The sequence below is a fragment of the Melospiza melodia genome, chromosome 2 (genome assembly GCF_035770615.1).
Source record: "Melospiza melodia melodia isolate bMelMel2 chromosome 2, bMelMel2.pri, whole genome shotgun sequence".
In the NCBI taxonomy this organism is placed as follows: domain Eukaryota; kingdom Metazoa; phylum Chordata; class Aves; order Passeriformes; family Passerellidae; genus Melospiza; species Melospiza melodia.
In genome coordinates this window covers 65,805,694-65,821,102 of record NC_086195.1, presented here as the reverse complement: position 1 = coordinate 65,821,102, position 15,409 = coordinate 65,805,694, and the positions used below count along the sequence as shown (strand labels likewise).

General features: G+C 44.5%; 1 protein-coding gene across 1 annotated transcript in view; it reads right to left on the bottom strand.

Moving 5' to 3' along the window:
- A2M (alpha-2-macroglobulin) overlaps window positions 1-15,409 on the bottom strand; it is a 29,711-nt gene that overhangs the window by 5,710 nt on the left and 8,592 nt on the right. Inside the window, exons 9-28 of the mRNA XM_063148654.1 lie at window positions 14,947-15,061; window positions 14,598-14,707; window positions 13,941-14,099; window positions 12,414-12,641; window positions 12,084-12,147; window positions 11,458-11,600; window positions 10,663-10,812; window positions 9,834-10,004; window positions 9,071-9,206; window positions 7,270-7,378; window positions 6,728-6,956; window positions 6,337-6,463; window positions 5,581-5,702; window positions 4,265-4,316; window positions 3,692-3,775; window positions 3,117-3,293; window positions 2,552-2,636; window positions 1,218-1,374; window positions 841-915; window positions 384-549 (exon numbers count right to left, since the gene is read on the bottom strand). Coding sequence (XP_063004724.1) covers window positions 384-549; window positions 841-915; window positions 1,218-1,374; window positions 2,552-2,636; window positions 3,117-3,293; window positions 3,692-3,775; window positions 4,265-4,316; window positions 5,581-5,702; window positions 6,337-6,463; window positions 6,728-6,956; window positions 7,270-7,378; window positions 9,071-9,206; window positions 9,834-10,004; window positions 10,663-10,812; window positions 11,458-11,600; window positions 12,084-12,147; window positions 12,414-12,641; window positions 13,941-14,099; window positions 14,598-14,707; window positions 14,947-15,061 — 2,659 coding nt within the window. The remainder of the gene's footprint in view (window positions 1-383; window positions 550-840; window positions 916-1,217; window positions 1,375-2,551; window positions 2,637-3,116; window positions 3,294-3,691; window positions 3,776-4,264; window positions 4,317-5,580; window positions 5,703-6,336; window positions 6,464-6,727; window positions 6,957-7,269; window positions 7,379-9,070; window positions 9,207-9,833; window positions 10,005-10,662; window positions 10,813-11,457; window positions 11,601-12,083; window positions 12,148-12,413; window positions 12,642-13,940; window positions 14,100-14,597; window positions 14,708-14,946; window positions 15,062-15,409) is intronic.

Genomic DNA, 15,409 nt, shown 5'->3' with positions numbered 1-15,409 from the left:
GGTCACCTTTGTTCTGTGTTGAGACCATGCCCTGGAAGGAAGGAAGGAATGTCCCTGGGCATTGCTAAGCCTTTGCCAAGCTGTGCCTGGCATGACGAGAGGAGGCGGCTGAGGAGAGATGGGAGCAGAGCCCCCCAAGGGCTCAGCACCAAGGGAATGGTGCCTGGTGCTTCCTGGTGCGCTCCCTCCGAGCACAGAAGGACTGGGCCCTGAGAGGAACCTCTCAGAAAAGCAATCCCTTTGCATGAGTCTTTGCTCTCCCTGCACCTTTCCCCACCCACAGAGGCCAGTGCCTGCAGCCACTGCCCCACCAGCAAACGCCAATCTTACACCAAGGGAAGGTGTAAGGCTGGTGAAAGCCACGTCCCACCAGGAACACTCACCCTTTCTCACAGCTTCCTTTTCAAGTGAGTCAAGCAATGCCTTCCGCTGGTCCCTGTTCCCTGCCAGGGCAAAGGTGTATGCCAGCAGTGCCTTGGTGTACACATGGTTTTCCTTCTGATTTGCTGCTGTTTCCAGGCAGAACAGAGCATTCCGCACCACTGAGTGCTGGGGAAAGGAAGCCAGTGATTAGGAAGGTGGGGAGAAATGAGGCTTTTGACTTACTGAAAGCACACCATCCTACTGAACTTTCAGGAGGGGACTGACGAAAGGAGGTCTAGAAAGAAGTAGGGTACAATGTTTCCCAGATATAGCCAATACGACAGGGCTATTATACCACAGGCTGTTATACCACAGGGCTCAACAACCAAGTAATTTTTCCAATCTGGAGCAAATTGTGGTCACTACTGTGTTGACTGACACAGCACAAGTGGCCCAAGTTAGGATGCAGACACATACAGTCACGGGCAGGGGAATCTCCAGCAGCGCGATAGTGATGTAGGCTGTCAGCGTGGCCTCGTTGTCCACTCCACCCTGCAGGGAAACACAAAGGCAGATGCTGACCCCACCCACCTTCACAGCCTCAGTCTTTTCTCCCACTCCAGTAGGAGCAATGCACTATTCTGCATTGCAGTCCTTTAGCTTGCCTCCTTCCTTTTGCAGCTGACCTGAAGGTACCTCCAATAAATACAGAACAGTGTGTGGCTCCCTCCCCAACGTTTGCCACTGGCATGGGAATATCCCATCTCCCTGTGTGCTCAAGAAGCTCAATGGGCCCCATCTGACTTATGGCCAAGCTCTAGCCTCACAAAGAAACAACCAGGAAGACTTGTTACCTTCATGGCATTGTTCAGGAGCGTCCCAGAACTCTGGAAACAGCCATTCTCCTTCTGTTTGTAGGACAGCCAGTGCAAAGCATCCTGGATGTGCCTCTCCTCTATGAAGATGTGATGCCGGGCCTGGGCAAAGGACTTGAGGACAAAGGCTGTGAGCCTGAAAGTGAGAAAAAGAAAGGGCCTGAGCAGGCCTGTTGCCCATTTCAATTGAGAGGGCCCATGCACACTTCATCTATCTGGAAATATGCAAGAGGACCTGGGAAACTGTGGGCCAATTAGTCAGACAGCATGTATATTATATCCTCATCTCAAAAAATTCTGACCAAAAATTGCTTTCCGCTTTGATTTTTGTCTCTCAGTTTTGGCTCAAAAAACCCTGTAATCATTTTGTGTTGAGGCTACAGTTTGAAGGACAACGATAGTTCATTTGTCTTTGAAAAAAGCTCTTTGAAAAATATCCATAATTGCATGCCAATTAGTTAAATATGCATAAGAGAAGTACTCAAAATTACAAGGAAGAATAATTAAATTCCTGCAAGCTCATGGTCTGCTGGTAGAACTCTTAAACTGTAAATCCATGCTTCATGAGTTTCTAAGAACTCTCCTAGAATTTTAAAGTAAAGCAGAACATGTTAAAAGAGTTTTTGTTAAGAGTTGTTGCAAGCAGTTATGGAGAAGAAGCAGGCATGTGGTAAGAAGCCAACATGCTGTCAAAAGCCAATTACCATTTCAGAAACTAAAAGCAAACTGAGGGTGATGAGTTCTTCCATTATTATCCTTACTTGAAATTGAAAACACATGACAATGGTATATAGGAGCAAGTCAAAACTTTTCAATAAGTCAAAACGGCAACACACATGCTCCTCCAGCCTGTCTTTGCTTAGTAGCATACAGTTAGAAAAAAAAGCATTCAGCACTGTTCTTGGATTATCAACCTTTCCACTTGTGTTTCCTCATATGTTTCCATATGGAACCATCTTTTCCAGCAGACTTTTCAGCAGATGCTAGTCAAGAAGAGCTGCCACTGCAACTTTTCAGCCTTCTTCAGTCAGGGTGTTAAATCCCTGCTCCCTTCTTCCCCAGTTTATCTCTATTTTCTTTTTGTTTGTAATGGTCCTGGGAGCCACTGGTGGGAGGAAGCACTTCACCCATAAGCTGGCTCATGTAGCCCATTTATTAAGAAGGAGGCAGCCTAGAGACCACACCAGCCTTGGAAAGCCTGCTGGTCTACAACAGAATTTCCTATTTACTGTCAGGCAGCATTTATTATAAATGTGTGGGGGAGAAAGAGGAGCATATTGGGGGGAGATGCATAGGTGGCATTGAAATCTCACCAGGTATTCCCTGGCTGGCCATAACGTTGTCCAAAGGTACTGTAAGAACCATCTGGGTGCTTGTAGTTCAGCTGCCTCTGATAACCTGCAATGGAAAGATGAGGCAAGATTCAGATGCAAGAAAGAATCTGCTGAGGGATGGGGAAATAGAAAAATAGCTCCATCAGCAAAAGCAAATGGGAGAGGCATAGGTCAGTCCTATCCTAACCAATAGGCAGTGCTGCTACATCCTCATCTCCATGAATGAGGAAAAGCAACGCCTGTCTTTCTTCAGAAGGATGACAGGACCTATAAATGACAATGAGTGAGTCACTGTAACAGTGACAACTCTGCACTGCATTGCCACCCCATGAGAAAAGTGCTTGCAACCATCAGGTACAGTAATGCTTAAGCAACACAAAATAATAAAGAAAAGAGCAGCAAAGGGCCCCCTCAGGCATACAGCAGAGACCATCTGTGTATGAGAGAAGACCTCTTTCAACATCTGGCCAGCATTTGGCAGATCTACCCCAGGCAGGATCTAGAAAAAAGTGTAAGCAGAAGCAAAATCCATGTCCCAGCTCACCGCTCACTAAGTATCCAGTGGCCTTGGATTTGATCTCCTCACTCAGCTGCCCTGTCTTGTTCAGATAGTCCAGGACGTAGATGTTGGGGGCAAACAGGACCATATTCTGCTCCCCACAGCCAAAGGGCATCTGGAGGAGCTGGTGCAGGTTCTGCATGGCAGTGCCCATGATGTCACCTGAGGAGCAGGAGGTACCAGAGGGATGTTAACAATATTTAGAGCTGGCTATCAGAATCAGGGGAAGCTACTGAATGACAGATGCAGGACATATCAGAGAAGAACTAAAAATAATCTGGATTGATAAAGATCCTGGAACAAAACACAGAACATCAGAGAAAAAGAAAAAGGGGAAATGAGAGAAAGGTTAGGGGATGAGAGAAAGGTGGGAAGGTTGAGACAAAAAGACTTGCAGAAAAGGAAAAGGAATAGCACAAACAGAAGGGCAAGTGCTCAGGACAGAAGAGATTGAAGACAAGAATGAGCTGTGCTAGAAACCAAGAGAAAGCTGTGAGGTAGGAGGTCAACACAACGAGTCAGAAACAGCACATGGTTCTACTGTGAGGCTGTTAACTCACCCAGCACTGAGAAATATGCTCTGCCGGAGTCTGGTACCACATTTTCAGGTAGCAATAGGGAAAACTCCTCTTTCACAGGCACTCCTGAGAAAGAAACAGCTTCAGTGCAGTTCCAAGAAATGGCTAATGGAAGGGGAGGGGGTCTCAGTGCAAAAACAGGAACTCTTCCTATTAGAAATGCCCTGATTTCAGTTACTTCATATTTCCCTGGCTGGAACAAAATCTCTGCATGAAACCACTCCCAGCCACTTCTAAGCACTGCAGATCATGTGTCTACAACTTCCTCCTGAGTGTACAAGAAAACAAGAGTACATGTAACTTCAGTGCCAGAACTAAAGAGAGTAGGGATGCAAACATCCATCCTAAATCTGTCCTAGCTCATACCATGCTTAGGCAGGAGGGTCAATTCTTTAGGACTTTCTTCTGTCTTATGTCTCAAACTCCATACCAATGGGGCATGTGTTGACTACCCAAAAATGTCAGACTACATGAAATATGGTAGAGGCAGGCCTAAAACATCCCACCCCTCAAACCACACAGGAACGAATAGAGAGTGTGCAGAGTGGGCTTTACCTTTTCCACAGAGCACAGAATTCTGGGTCGTTTCCTTCTCAACTCCTTCAGGCTTGGATGGGATGAAGGAAAACAAGAGAGGTGAGAAATTAGTGAGACAGGAAACACAGACAGGAATCCTCACAAGGACAGCAGGATATGTAAAAAGAAAGTGAGGGAACTGAAGAAGGAGAGGCAGTCACAAACATTCCCTGAAATATAGAGCTCTGAAATAATTTAAGCAAATAAAAGAAATGGGATCCTAGATGACTGGTGTTGTATGTGGAGGAACGACAGGAAAAAGAGAGGAGAACACTGGAGGACCATCAAATGGATGACCTGCAACTATAGCACACAGTGAGAGACACTTAACATCCTCGTGACAAAGGGACTGCAGCATTACAGAGGGCTGTGCTGAAGAGAAGTCTGCAGTGCTATTTATTGTGATGCTGCAGATGCTTTAGGGGAAAAAAATTGTGCATGCAAACAATAGAAATGGAGAATGTAGTACACTGTAGTATCTGTTGACACTACTGCTAGCACATGTGGGCAAACATTAGGGGGTTTTATGATATGGAGGAAAGCTCAGAACATAGAACCTCACTGCCAGATTATCACCCTCAGTATATAATAAACCAATGATTTCCTGTAAAGGCTATCCAATACTGCCACATTGTATTTCCTTCTGTTCCACATCACATCAGCAACTCTTCCTGCCACAGGAAATGGGTAAGCTATAAAATTTCAACATGTTTTCATGTGTAGTTTTAAGGGGATTTCTTTACAGCCATCAAATTCCCATAGGTACTTGTGAATCCCTCATCTTTGTCCTGGTGCCAGTCTTTGTTACCAAAGTGTAATTGCAAAACACTCAGCTTAAGAGGCAGTTTGTTTGGCCACTCTGAGGCACAGAGGCAGCATGTGCTGACTGGCACATTTACTGGGGGTGTGTCAAAAGAAGGAGAGAGGCTGTAAAGACAGTTTATTGAAATAGCAGGTGATGGGAGACCTGCTTAGATGGGAGCTAAAGGGAAGATGGATTGCAGTTACAGTAGAAGTTACAGGAAACGTTAATTGCAGCAGTAGACACAAGACATATTATTATGCTGAAGTCTTTATGCAGCCCTGCCAAAGTACAAAGATGATGTAAAGCCATCATACTACCATGATGCATAGTGATGCCATAAAATCATAGACCAGAGCAGGTTAGAAGGGATCTCAAAAGATCTGGTCCAACCTAACAAGAAAGGGAGCTAGATGAGATTATCTAGCATGCCATCCAGTTGTGCCACGGTGTGAGCTAAAGGCTCAGCCCTCCCTTCCCACAGCCCACATACCTCCACCAGCAGCTGCCTGATGACCGTGTCCTTCCGCCCTTTCTCAGGGGTCTCCACAATGTAGTTCCCACAGGGCTGGTGGTTCTGTAGGGCCTCAGTGGTCACTGAGAACTCCACCTGCCCTGGAGGAAACAGGGGTCAGTCAGCCCTGCCAGGCGGAGCCATGCAATGGGATTCACTGCTACGTTCAGGAGTTTCACCTTGTAGGCTCATGGATGGAGATTTCTGTCACAGCTGGGCCCTGCTTCTTTCCCACAAAACCCAAGCTCTCTACACGAGCTGTGCTGTCATTGAAAGGTGACTCTGTTTTGGAGGTTCTTTCACAGAACCTAGGACACCACAGAGCTGAGTGTGACCAGTCCCACTGCTGTTCAGCACATGCTGCCCTGCATGCGCGCCAAAGCTGCTGCCACAACAACGGTGAAAACAAAGTGTGAAGATCCCATGTCCTCCCTAATCTCTGTGAGCAATGGAGCTAGCAGAACATCTCTGCTGGCCAGCAATATCTCTGGCCTCAGGAGATGCTGTCCAAGGGCTATAAGGCTTGATGGTCCTGCATGTGATGCCAGACACACAGTTGGACCCTATGAATCCCCCAGTCTTTACTTCCCAAATATCAGTCTTTGCCCCCAGATCAGTCACACGCCACTGAAGTGCTTCCCAGGAAAATGTGTTGGTCTAATATCAAATACTGAACAGGGAGAACAGCACAAAGAAACCCTTCCTGCAGTTTTCAGGAAACCCTGAGACCTTTACCTAGAGATTTGGGAGTCACCAGCCAAGCCACGGTTTTCCTTCCATTCTCACAGAGACAATGAGATTCTTCCTCCTTTTCCACCAGAGTAGCCAGGAAATGAGTAGACTGAGCCAGAGTCACACTGACCTGCCAGTTGTAGAGAGAGGTGCAATTAAGGGTGATCATGAGAAACAGGGAACTAGGAAGTCATAGAAACAGCTATTTCTTCAGTAGCAAAGGAGCAGGGAACTGGAGTTGTGTGTTCTGCATTTGGACTATATAGGAGAAATAACATAAAAGCTGGGGCAAAGGGTCTAAGGGCTAGTGAGAGATAAGGTAAGAAGGCTAGGTAAAGGCAAGGGGTGCACAAGAAGGTGCCCAGCTACAGAGAGTAATTTAAACCTCCCTTACCCTGATGCAGGCAGGCAGGTAGTTGAAAACGGTGGCTTTCAGCGTGAAGGACTCCCCACGCACCACAGAGTAGGGCATGGTGAGCTCCACAAAGAAGGGCTGGAAGGCTCTGAGGGACACTGTTGGGGACAGACCAAAGCCTGTGTCTGCTGAAGTGCAGAATGCATTGGCTTTCCACTCAGTGATGGTGTCAGGGATGGTCACTTCTAGATCAGCTTTTCCCTCAGAGCTGGTGAGGGACAGAGAACAAGCACAGAGGGATCAATGTTACAGCATTTTGGTGACTACCTGCACCCCTTTTGGCCCACTGAACAGTATTTGCTGTGAGAATGATGGGGCACAGTACATTTGCTACTGTAGGACCACTCTACATCTTCCAGTCCACTCTTTGGACAGACCTAACAATGGCTGAAAGTAATTTCATCTCAAAGGATTGCCAAATAGTCTCTGCAAACAGTGAAGGACAAACACTTTGGGATTCATGTTTTCATCTTATAAACCCAGTTTTATTAAAAAGGAATGAGGTAGCCCAAGGTACTCACCTTATAGGTACTAAACTCCAAATCCAGGTTTCTGGGAAATACTTTCGGACTGTCTCTGTCACCTCTTCAGGAGTGCTTAATTGGTAAGAAGCTGTCTCTGGTGAAATGTCTGAATGTGGAGAGATGAAAAAGAAATCAACTATTGATAATTCCAAACAAGCAAGACCTATATCAGCATCAAGCTTCAATCTGAGAAAGTGTCAATCAGAAGCAGATGCTTGTGATTGTAGTGAGCTGTGGTACCAACAGCAGTGGAGTTTCAGGGACAAGGCTTATTGGCAAGAAGAGCTAGCCTTCCATTATTTTCTGCTGGTCTCCAGCAGACCTCAAAGTTTGGAAGCCAGCACTTTACAACTTTAAAAAAAAAAATATTTAGAGCAAAAGCCTATTTAGGCTTCCATACAAGCAGCCTTTTCTCTTTCAGGCACAGCCTTCATGAGATGGTCTTCTCCATCCTAATCAGTCCAGTCAGCAATGGAACATCCCTTGTTGAAGTGGTTTTTGTAGGGTCATTGTGACTCAGACTACCAACTTCCTGTCAAAGCTATGGCCTCCTTAAGAACTAGGCTGAAAATGCTCAAAATAAAAACAAGCAGCTGGAATTCGGGAGGGGTAAAAAGAGCTATTTTGATTAAAACAAAGTTTTCACATAAAAATTTTTTTCCAAATAAAATATTATGTGTTTGACATGAAATTTGTTTAAACATTTTACTTTACTTTTCAATAACTGGAAAACAAAGATGGGGTGAGTGGGACTTGGTTTGCTTGGCTTTCACAAACAGAAAGAGAAATGCATCCGAGCAGAAAAATAAGAAAAGTTCTTAAAGAAATTCTAACTTTTTTCATCTTTACTTTGGCTAATTGAATTTCTGCATTTGGATAACAATTGAGTAGCCAACAAGTATCCATACTAAGAGTGCAACACGCATCTCCAGAGCCTGAGAAGGTCTCAGGGACAGGTGAAAGATGCTATCAGAGCTATATTACTTTGCTCCTGGTAAAAGTGGCAGGCTGCTTGCTTGTGTTTTTCTATTGTAGTATTTCAGTCTTCTTAGTGATGGTTATTTCAGTTTAAAATAATTGAAAGGCATCTAACCTCCATCTTAGCAACTTCTGTCAGAAGCTGAAATTGTTTTCAAACTGGACACATACAAAAGCACAGGTTCTAGTGCCAAAGGAAAACTCTTTGAATCAGCTATCCAGCTAGAAAAGCTTAAAAATTCTAAGATATTTTCGTTGATATGAGACTGAAGGGTGATAGGGCCAATTGTGTTGCCCTAACTGTTACAGTGTAAGAATTAATATAGCCCTTAAAAATAGGATAATAGGATTTATCCATTTCAGACTGGACTTCTATCATATATGTCTTACAATGCTAAGCTCCCAAAGTCTACCAACTCATCACTGAAAAATCTGCCACCCACTTCATAGTTTTGACCATACATAAGACTGGCTGAGTCAATGAGAACAGCCTGAAAATGGTATTGGAGACTCTGTAAGCGATAATCTAGGAATAGAAGCACACTGTAAAAACCTAATGAACAGGATCAGCAGGATAATATCCTCTGCTCTGCCAAGCTTTGCTTACTGTCTGGTTCTGCTGATTTCTTATGTAGAGTTACCAAAGTCTGTCTGGAGATCTACACAACCCATTCAGAAGCTGAAATCTGCGAACCCATCAGCTCAGGACTGCTTCCAAGGTTTTAATTCACAGCCCCAGCTCCTGTTTAAGTATTAACCCCAAAACACAAGCAGGATCTCTGTTGAGAACAGAAACAATAACAACATTGAGTTCCCTTACCGCTTGACCTCATTGCAACCATGGCTGCAGGTGCTCCTAGGCGACCAGCTGCAGGGACAGCGTAGTTGCGATTACTTGGGCTGCAAATCCGAGGTTTCTTCACGTTGGTATTCGTGAAAACCTTTAAACCCATCTCCTATGGGAAAAAACCAAACATAATTTTTTACTACTGAATCCTGTTGAGATTTACACAGCAGACTTGACATTGGCATTTTACCGCCTCAAAATGGAGAAGCTGTTACTGTGTATGGATTGGACCTTGAGATGATCCCCTGATCTTTGGGTCTGAGTGCCTGGGCGGCTCAGAGAGCCCAAAGGATTTATCTGCTCTTTTTCTAGGACACTGGTTCCAGCCCAATTTCAGCCTAGGTGTCAGGATTAGCCAGGAAGCAGATATAAAGTTTTCTCTCTGGAATGAAATATCTGTGGCTACAATGCAGCTCAAGGACATACTGATTTATCTGAGGTAACTATAATGACATGGGATCATTTACCTCCAATTAGAATCTCACTTCAAGTCAACCTCAAACCTTTTCTTGCAAGAAAACTTGAGACTGAACCCTTTTCCACCAAGTGTGAAGCATATCTGGCAAGACAAGTAAATCTTATGATCCTCACTGAATATGCCTCTGGATAAAAAGAAGTGCCAGGTCATTCAGATGCAGAAACCCTTCCCTTGCTAAGTTTCATGATGCCACAGAAGACTTAAGCATCCCAAACCTTCTCCCACTCCACTCCCTAAACCAGGCCAGGGGGGCTATACCTTTAGGATGCTGTAAGTGTCCTCTTCATTCATCCCCATTTCTGGAACATAGGTGATACCATCCCGAACTATTGGCTCCACAGTCACACAATTCCATGAGGACTCCTCCAAGGGTACTCTTGAATCATAGACATAGCCACGGAATTCCTTCACTGGAAGTAAGTCATACACCTTGGCAGAAAGAGAGAGAGTATTTGGCATTTTAGTGTCCATTGTCATGAAACACAACTGAGGGAGTTGGATACAAGCACCATAACAATCACATCACCAGCTCATACATCCACGTTGCCATGGTCCTCCCTGTGCTGAGAGCAATAAGAATTTGGGAATCGAAAAAAGGATCAAAATTCGGAGATACTGCCTCTTTTTTTATGCTCTGCATGTTACTCTGGTTATTCTGGCTCAAATATGTAAAAAGTTACATTGGCCAAACCATCTGCAATACCTTGTCCTTACTCAGGGATTGTCATTTTCTGCTTGGCAAAAAGCAAATAAACTCTTTGACACTTCCAGATGCTACACCAAGAAAATTAATCCATGCATGAGGAGAATAACTGAAAAATTATCATCAAACGCATAACAGCATTTGGGTCTGGCCAAGACAAGCAGGCCCCTTAAAAAGGCTTTCTAACTGCCATCCCTAAAATCACACAAAACCTCTAAGAAACAACTGCTGCCCAGTTCTCATCTTTTTGCCCACTGGAGGAAGATGAGAAGCAGCCCAGGGGAGCCTCCCCGTGTCAGCTCTGACAAGAGGGACTGTCCCCTGCTTCCACTCCAGCTCTTGCTCCGAGCAGGCTCTGACTTGTTCCACAGACCAAGAACTTACAGAGGTGGGTGACAGGTCAGCCTCTGGCTTCATGAGGAGCACACTCTTGTCCACAGCACGCACAGCACAGAGGGAGTTCGGCGAGGCTTGGAACTGCAAGTGAGCATCCGAGGCAGGCAGGCCTGCCGAAGGGGAGAAGCTCAAGTCCACCTGCAAGCACAGGAAAGGCCATGTCACAGATGCCCTACCCTCACAGGACTTTTCCTTCCAGCTGAGTGCATTCTGTTCTAACTTCACAAGGTCCCCATAGCCATGCACACTTCCCTCTGGGCTACTGGTCCTTTCCAGAGTGTCAGGGGAATCAGCACCAAGCAACTTCAAGCATCACAATCGCTCATAAAGTTTTTAAGGTGGTTGTGGGTTTTGTGGTCATTGTGAGTGTGATGAGGCAATCCCACATAGGGGCTAGATGTGATCAGACAGTGGAGCATGTCCTTGAACTAGGACCAGTCACTGTACTGCACCCAGAAACTGTATGTGGAGAGAAAATCATCTTGCAAAGACCCTGCTGTTGTTCTCTTTTTCTTAGCCTGGAGCATCTGCAGGATCAGCAGTTTGACCAGTTGCTAAAGGGGGTTTTATCAGTGTAGCCCCTGCTAGCACTTTTTTTCCAGCAGTTGATCTCCTCCAGGTTAGCACAAACCAGTAAGCAGTGAAGCTGCCTACAACAATTGATATGTTGCCTGTCCAGTGTTAGGGTACCTAAAGAAATTAGCTTAACCAGGCTGAATCTAAATAAGTGAGCTTGAACACACTGCAGTCTTGTGGCTGCTCCCTCAGGAAGTGGACACGAACCTTATTGTTGAAACATAATTCTGTGTAGAACTTGGCTGAATCAGCAATCACCTCCTTTCTGGAGACTGTGGTGTAGACCAGCACTTGGGCCACTGGAGCAATATCAGCTTGTACAGACAACTGTAGTGAGAAGACACCATTGTCTAGCAAACAAAACAATGGCAAAAAGTTAAGGTGCAAAAAACTTTCTCTGGGAGCAGACAGAATTCTAGGTTTGACTTTATGCTGAACTTTATCCTAGCCATTATGAAATTCCAGGCATCCAAGTGGGATAAATTGTTGCTCACAGTGATGTGTAAGTCTCCCTGTCTGACTAAAAAGGCCTGTTTTCCAGTGCACAAGTATGCTAAATTTTGCTTCAGCTTCTAAAAACAGACTATCAGATGTATCTCTGAGAAGCACTGGACCCCCAGAAAATGCAGTGTCAGGAGAAAGATAGTGGCACAGAGGATTAAAGCAAATCTGTGAAAAGCCTAAAGGCAGAGAAAATAAAGGTTAAACTTTTCCCACATCTTAGAGGACATGCACATGTCAATCCCTGCATTTACATGGAAGCAGAGTGTATGTCTGCCACAGTTGCCTAGCCCTCCATAAGAGTGAAAATTTGGTGGGGGAGAGGAACTCACCACTTTCCTGGTCCAAATCCAGCATGTGAGTGCCTCCTTGCTTAATGTTTCCCTTGGCCATCACCTGAATGGAAGGAGAAACTTTGCTGTGATTGTGGTTTTGCATTAGACAAACCTGAAAGTGAGGGGCCCTGCAAGGAGAGCAAAGGAGCTCTGTGTCTGCTGCTCATGCCCAGCTCTCTGCCTCCCTGTAGCAGAATCCCTGGGCTCATCCAGAGGGTACAGCGACATCCTTACTTGTGGCAGACCGCTGCCACAAACACAACTTTTATTTCTAATCCCCCTATAACTGCCAGTGACAACCTCACTGTATGGCAGGTGCAAACTTACCAGGTAGTAAAAGGTGATTTTCTTCTGCTCTCCTACAGCTGCTGGAGTAAGGATATAATGCACCCAGATGTCTGTGGTGGAGCCACAGTTTAGTGGCTTAGACTTGGGCTCAATTTTGAGGAAGCTATTACTGGGAGAGTAAAAGCGCTTTAGTTGGAGATAACGCTCTCCGTAAGATGGAACAACCCAGTTATGATCATAGCAGAAGATGTTGTTTTTATGAACTGCCTGGAAAAGGAGAAAACACATACATAGATCCTCAAACACAGGTGGCCAAACCGGAGACAAAAATTCACGGCCTAATATTAAAGCTTTAGTGTTTTTTTGGTACTGAAGTAACAGGAAAGTCAGTAAAATAAAAAAAAAAGCAAACCCCAACACATGAGTTTGGAAAGTGCAAGACAGGATGGTGGCATCTTTAGCAAATCATTGGGAATTATCTCACTCACACAGAAGCTGGAGTTTGTGTCAAACAGGCTGAATCATATCAGATTTTTGCTTACTATCAGTGTCACTTTAAGAGGTTTTACACTAATGCATTGCCCTCTCTAATATTCTAGTTAGTCTAAAGGGAAAAACCAAAAATTTTCATTTCTTTCCTTATTATTGGCACTGAAGAAGGGATAGTGCTGCTCAGTTCAGATATTAACAGTGCCAAGATCAACCTACAGATGCTATGAAAAAGAAGGGCAATCTCCAACTAATAATTCAAAACTTAAACTGAATAGAAGTTTAGGAGGAGAGAGTTCAGGTCCTCTTAAAAATGAGAGCAAGGGGAAGATCTTTCACATTTAGAAGGGCACTTCAGAATTTGATATGTCTCACATGCCCTTTTTTCTTTATCTTTCTCATTACTTGGGAACCCTTGACTTTTCTTTATCCTACAAAAATCTGAAAACTTCAACTATCTAGTAGTAACTTCTGGAAAATTCTTTAGTGTGTGACAAGGGACTTGTAGGGAGTAGAGCAAATATAATTCTAAACACAATTATTCTTCCCTACTCCAGGATGTGATATTACAAAATATGCATATTACACAACAAATTGCATTTCCCACTAACAAAGAGATGCTCAGCAGCACCTGTTTGTCTCAGACAAACAAATTCCACAACAAACCAAAACAAAGCAAAACCAAACGAACAAAAAAAAACCCCACAAACCAACAGGACCTGTATTTAGCAACTTGAAATGCTAAATTAAACTGAGATATGCAGATGTGACACAGACCCACCCTTGACAAGATAGGGCTGGTGATCTCTTGGAGCAGAATGGACTATTATGATCTCCTGATGCTCCTTCTAACACTGTATTGCAATTGCTAAGCAGAAATCAAATATTTACAAGTTAAATGCTATCATGACCTACGACCTCAGTCTGCTGTATGACTATTTCCACCAAACTGGTGTCAAGTTCACACAAACAACAAGGAACAATAATCTAAGTATTTTGCATATATAGTATAAATTTTAGAGCTTCCCCTCCAGCCCTGTGGGGGGCTTCATTATCTTGTCTGTCCAAAGGACTTACCCTAATTCCAACATTTTCCGAGGCCAATGAGGAAGTGTTAAGGGCAAACTCTGCAATGCCCTCTTCGTTTGTTGTATAGTTTTGTTCCTGTCCTCCTTGAACAGAAATTCTCACAGTTTCATTGGCAATTGGAGCATTAGACCCATCCACTAGTTTCACCTGGAGGAGCAAAACCAGCTCAGTTTAGAAGGAGAGGGATGGCTGCCACCTGAACAAGACTGGTAGAACACCAAGGTAAAGACATTGAGCCTGTGTCAGACAAGGAAGCCTCAGCAGCACTTTACATGTATCTCTTTCTGAGACAGCTGCAAACTTTCTGAATACTTTTTCTCTGCCTCTTTCTTGTCTCTGCCTCTGGGTCAGAGGAGTGGATGTGGAGAATGACAAGCACTCACACCCCTGGGGCCTCCAATTGAACAGGTGACTGTAGGAGGAGAATTTTAGTGGACTGGAGAGGCAGAAGCACAAGGATAGAATGAAGGCTGTGCTCCGAGCTGCTGTTCCCCAGTTTGAGAGCTTTCAAAGGAAAGGAGACCCACAGGGATTAGCAGCACTGAGGTCCAGCATCCTTGCAGAGCTGGGGCATAGATCTGACCAGAAGGTTCAGTAGCATCATTGCTTGGCACTCATGGCATTCCATTCTCATGGTTTTCCTACCTGCCCAAAGAAGGGGACTCCCCGCTTGTAGTAAGTATCTGAAAGCTCAAATGTGACTTTGCTAATGGTGGTTGTGATCTCAGAGAAGCTTGTTCCAGTCAACTCCACTCCTGCAGAAAGAAGCAAGAAGAACTAATTTGCCTCTGCCTAACCAGAATTCCTTTTACTCCAGGCCAACCCTCCTTTGCTGGAAAAACTCTTTGCTTGATAGTCCTGGACTAGAGGCAGGAAAACTCTAAGGTTCCAGAAGAGAGAGAGTCTGCTTTTATGCCTCATTCCTACTGGGCAGGCCCCTCTGCTGGTCTCTCCTGGGCCCATCACATGGCTCTTTCATCCAGATGATCCATACCTGTATCCTCCTCTTTAATCTTGGCCTCTACATGGAGCTTATTCTCATATCCTCTTCTCTTGAGCTGGAATAATTTGGTCTTTACCACTTCAGAAATGCAGCCATAGATGTCTGTCTGTTGGAGGAAAACAAACAAGACCATTATATTCTCATTTATACAACGCTTATCCAACTTAATGAATCCATCACTGTGTGTTGTTCTGAACTGAAAGAGAAGCCCACAACCTCACAGATAATCTACCTCTGTTGTTGTTATCAAAACTGAGAAAAGACATAAATAACTTGGCAAAAAGCATTTTGAGATATTCCAGTAAGATTAGAGGAAAAAGGGTTTGCAAACTAGACAATTTTTGTGTATGTTTGTGAAGCTTGAAGCTGCCAACACTAGGTACGAGTGCATAAGGAATTAGTCAATATGTGCCACATAAGAAATGTTTGTCAGGCATCAGGTTTTTTGGAAAAT